General features: G+C 40.5%; 1 protein-coding gene across 2 annotated transcripts in view; it reads left to right on the forward strand.

Annotated features, from left to right (window-relative positions):
* Positions 1-4,316, forward strand: part of fstl5 (follistatin-like 5) — a 137,227-nt gene that overhangs the window by 20,275 nt on the left and 112,636 nt on the right. For both annotated transcript variants that reach the window (XM_019887445.1, XM_019887446.1), the window contains exon 2: positions 826-970. In XM_019887445.1, coding sequence (XP_019743004.1) covers positions 836-970 — 135 coding nt within the window. In that variant the 5' untranslated portion in view covers positions 826-835. The remainder of the gene's footprint in view (positions 1-825; positions 971-4,316) is intronic.

Consider the following 4,316-nt stretch of genomic DNA (forward strand, 5'->3'; position numbering starts at 1 on the left):
TTATATATATTTTTCCGGAATTTTCAGAAAAGTCCACTTTCATCTCTGCACGTTTATTAGCTTGACACTAATTAGAACTATCAATATTTGCCAAGGTTTATAATTTATGTATCGTTTCATTTATGTTAAAACATCAGTATGCTGTGTTATTATATAATGTTGATTTTATGTCCCCAGAAGTACACGTGGTTTTCTTCCAATAAATTGATGATTGTGCAATCATTGTATTGTGATAAAACATCCTGCCATGTGACCCTAAAACTAGATTTTTGTTTCCCCTAAATTCAATTCAAGTAAACAAACCCGGATTTCACATTGTAGTAAATCCATTTTGGAGTAAATGAAGAGGAAATCAACCTTAGTTAAGTATATATATATACTGTTTGTGCCTTTTTGGGGGTAGCAGGCTGTTCGATTTTTCTCTTGAAAAAACGCGAGTGTTAGAAAATATCATCCCTCGCCACCAATGTGTCTGATAGACATTCAATGAGACATGACATTTGTTTCCCACAATTAACATACTTTTATTTTGCCGTGGCGCGATAACTAATAGAGCGGTTCTCCGAGGACAAGTTGAAAGTGAATTCTTTTGTATACTCGTATGAATAAATATGTTTGCTTTCGGCTGTGGAATCTAGGTCTCATTAAGTGGTAAAGTCCTTGCTATAATTGTCTGAATGCATCATCTTCCCTCAATCTTCATCTCCTGGTGACGTGTCTATTTCCTTGTAATTGATTTAAACACAGATCTAATCTCCAGGACTGTATTGATAGCCTTGCTTTAAATGGGTGATGTGGCTAATTATGTTTTGTGTTTCCTGACAGGAGAAGACCAATGGCGATGGCCAAATGGTGGTCAGTGGCCATTTTACTGGCAGCATTAGCAGCTTTCTACGCAGAGGGGAGGCCCAACGATGACGAGGGATACGGGTCGCAGCATTATCGGCCAGTCTTGAGATTCCGACATAAGGTATCGTATTGCATTATGTAGTTAACCTGACTTACCAGCCAGGAGTTATCACTCTCTTTTTTGTGGTGAGAGCAATTGGCAACAACAAAAAATCTTCAGTTTTTAATGCCATCAGTCAGTGGATCCAAAACTAATCAAGGGAACAAATGCGTAACTCAGGCATGACTGTACTGCAAAATCTAGAGCACGTATGATTAGAACATGAGTACTGGAGTACATAGACTTGAACCTGCCAACAAGATCTGAATGTAGCTTCACGTCATGCCACAACTGCCCCCACCCCATTTCCCTGCTAAAAGAAACACCATAGCTCACTAATGCAAGACAGTGATCCCTCGCTCTAACGCGGTTCACTTTCCGTGGCTTCGCTGTTTCGCAGATTTCTTTTGTGCAGTTTTTTTAATGCATTTAAACAGTGAATTGCATTCTGCATCCTGATTGGCTAAGGCACTGACTGACGTGAACAGTCTCCGCACCTCGTCTCTGTACAGCTTGCCAAATTTACCTTTGCAAATTTTTGGTCTTTGGTTTCATTGTATCAGTGGCGGATGCTGGTCTGTCAAGGAGGGGAAGCTCAATTTCGGCCTACATCATAAAATGTGTCCGTTTATTTATACAGTACGTGAATTCTACTCTCCGTTCCTTTTCAAAAAAATGACAAGGTTGCCTTCACCATAAGAGCGGTGATTGGCTCATTTCGCTGTCAATCAAAAGAGATTCAGCCTCAGACAGATCATCCAATCATCATGCAGAAAGCTGAGCTTCCTGGCCAACCTATAAACGCCCACTGTCTATTGACTCCCAGAGACGCTGAGTGTCCGATGGGCAGGACAAAACCAGCATTTATCCAATGACTGTCTCGTTTCAATGCATTGGGACAACCTACACTGAACTCTCTAGATGCCCAGCATTCGCGCGGTCGACGCTCAGCGTCCACACAGTTTAAAGCACGGTGAAGCTGCGGGAATGAATAAGAAGAGATTCGCGTCGTAATCAGTAAGAAGCTGATTCGGAACAAAAGTTGAGCGCGTTGTAGCGCATATTTAGTCAATGACATGTCCACACAATTGTACGTACACACATATATTTGATCACTTACTTTTTGATATTTTAGGGGAAGCTGAGCTTCCCTTGCAGTCTTAGAGCAATCGCCTCTGCATTGTATACATAGTTCAGTATTGTATAATAACTGTAAAAAACTAAAGCTGACTATCAAGTACCACATACAACTTTATTGTCAAATGTGCTGTATGTGAAACATACAGCACATTTGAAATTTCATCCTTCTAACATTTTTTTGCTTTTTTTTATAAATCCTACTTCATGGATTTCACTTATCACGGGTTCTTTTTGGAACGCAACCCTCACGATAAACGAGGGATTACTGTACTGTGCAACGCCTCGGTAATGTGACTTAACTATGGTAAAGTGTTGCCAAAAAAGAAATGTTACCAGTACGATGTTGTTGTTTTTTTTAAATGAGCAATCATTTAAAAGATGAGAGGTGATCATCTTTGGTGATGACCTGATCATCACGCCGCTTGCAGTCGTATGCAGTCGTCCATATGCAGTAGTCCATATGCAGCCGCCCGACCTCAAAGAGCACCCTTAGATATTCCTTTTCTTTTTTAATCTTTCGTTGCTAACCTAGATTAAAAAAAAAAATCGAAGAAACTGTAATAGTCTTCTTTCTGAGAGCGCCTGTGAACGGCGATGCTCATGATACATCCCTCGGCCATGACTTCTGCAACACAGGTTTCAAGGGCCACTATGCTGCATGTTTTAGAATCTAAATTTAGATGTTGCCATCCTCCAACACACCTGATTGAAATGATCAAGATCGTTATCAGGCTCCTGCAGGGCTTGCTGATGAGCTGATCATTTGAATCAAGTATGTTGGAGGAGGGAATCATCTAAAACATGCAGGAGAGTGGCGCTTTAGCACAAGAGTTTGACACCTGTGCTCAACAGTCTCTGACTGGTTAGCTCTATTTATCCCGTGATAAGTTAAGAGACAATAATTAAAAATTAGATTAGAGACACATATGGGGCGATTGAGCCACTAGCCTATAAAATACTAATGTCTGGAAACTAGTGTGCACTGCTTACACACCTGTAGCGATATGGTGTTTTTTACTTTCAGATTTTACTCAGAAATTACAATAAAATCTCAACAATACAATTGCTATAAGCAAGTGAAATGCTCTTTAACAAAAAAACTGCCAGGTCAGAAAAATGTCTCAACTCAACTCAACTCAACTCAACTCAACTGTATTTAGAGAGCACTTTAAAACAATCATCGCTGTATACAAAGTGCTGTACATGGAGCAAATATCAGATGTACAACAATAAAAAAAACAGTGGCGGACCCTCAGGGCCAGCAAGGCCTTCTCTGCTGGCCTAAACATTCAAAGAAAAGTAAATTTACTTTTCTGAGAATAACATATATTTGTTATTTTATTTTCATAAATATGTTAACAAAATTATTCTCTGTATTCTTTACGTCATATTATTTCCACTGAGTCGAGTGGCTTTCAATGTTATTTTAAATAGCATTGAAAGCCACTCGATAAATAACTTATTTATTTTGGTAGAGTTTTTAACGAATCATATTTCAGCTAGCTTGTGTTGCCAGGTAAATTAAACTTGCTCGGGGCCGTCAGATTACCGTAAACAGAGCAGGCCCCTGTGCGCTGTAAATGAACGGGCACAGTCAGGTTTCAATAGCCAGACTCGTGATCTGTATCCTGTATCCTGACTTGTTCTCGTCTGCGTACTAGGGCTAGCTAGAAGGCCTTACGTCGAGACTGGCCGTGCGCGTTCGGTGATTGGATTAGCGCCTTTTCTGTTTGCTGAGAATTGTATCCTGACTTGTTCAATAAAGATTTCAAAAAAAAAAAAAAGATTGGATTAGCATCTGCTAGAGCTATCACTCGCATTTTAACTCAAAATGGCCGAAGGAGAAGACGTTGATCTTGTTGCAGAACTACTTTCCACACAATTTGCAAGATGGGCCTTCCACGAAAAGCTGGATATTGTGCAAAGAGGTCGCCCAACTCCTGCGCTAGTTAGCCTGTCCCAGCAAGGAAAATGGTTTGTCCGTCATTTTTAGACGAGCAATTATGAACGGTACCCGTGGCTCACAGCCTCTGACAAACGCTGCAAATTGTACTGCTGGGAATGCCTATTGCTTGCAACTGACCGATTTGGTGTTTGGAGCCACACTGGATTTACCAATTTAAGTTGTTTTACCAAGGCAGCAAGGAAACATCAGAGCACGGCTGGGCACTTACAAGCTACGGTGCATTTAAAAACGTTTGGGGACACTCGCGTAGATCTGCAGCTC

The sequence above is a fragment of the Hippocampus comes genome, unplaced genomic scaffold, assembly GCF_001891065.2.
Source record: "Hippocampus comes isolate QL1 unplaced genomic scaffold, H_comes_QL1_v1.1 scaffold202, whole genome shotgun sequence".
In the NCBI taxonomy this organism is placed as follows: Eukaryota; Metazoa; Chordata; class Actinopteri; order Syngnathiformes; family Syngnathidae; genus Hippocampus; species Hippocampus comes.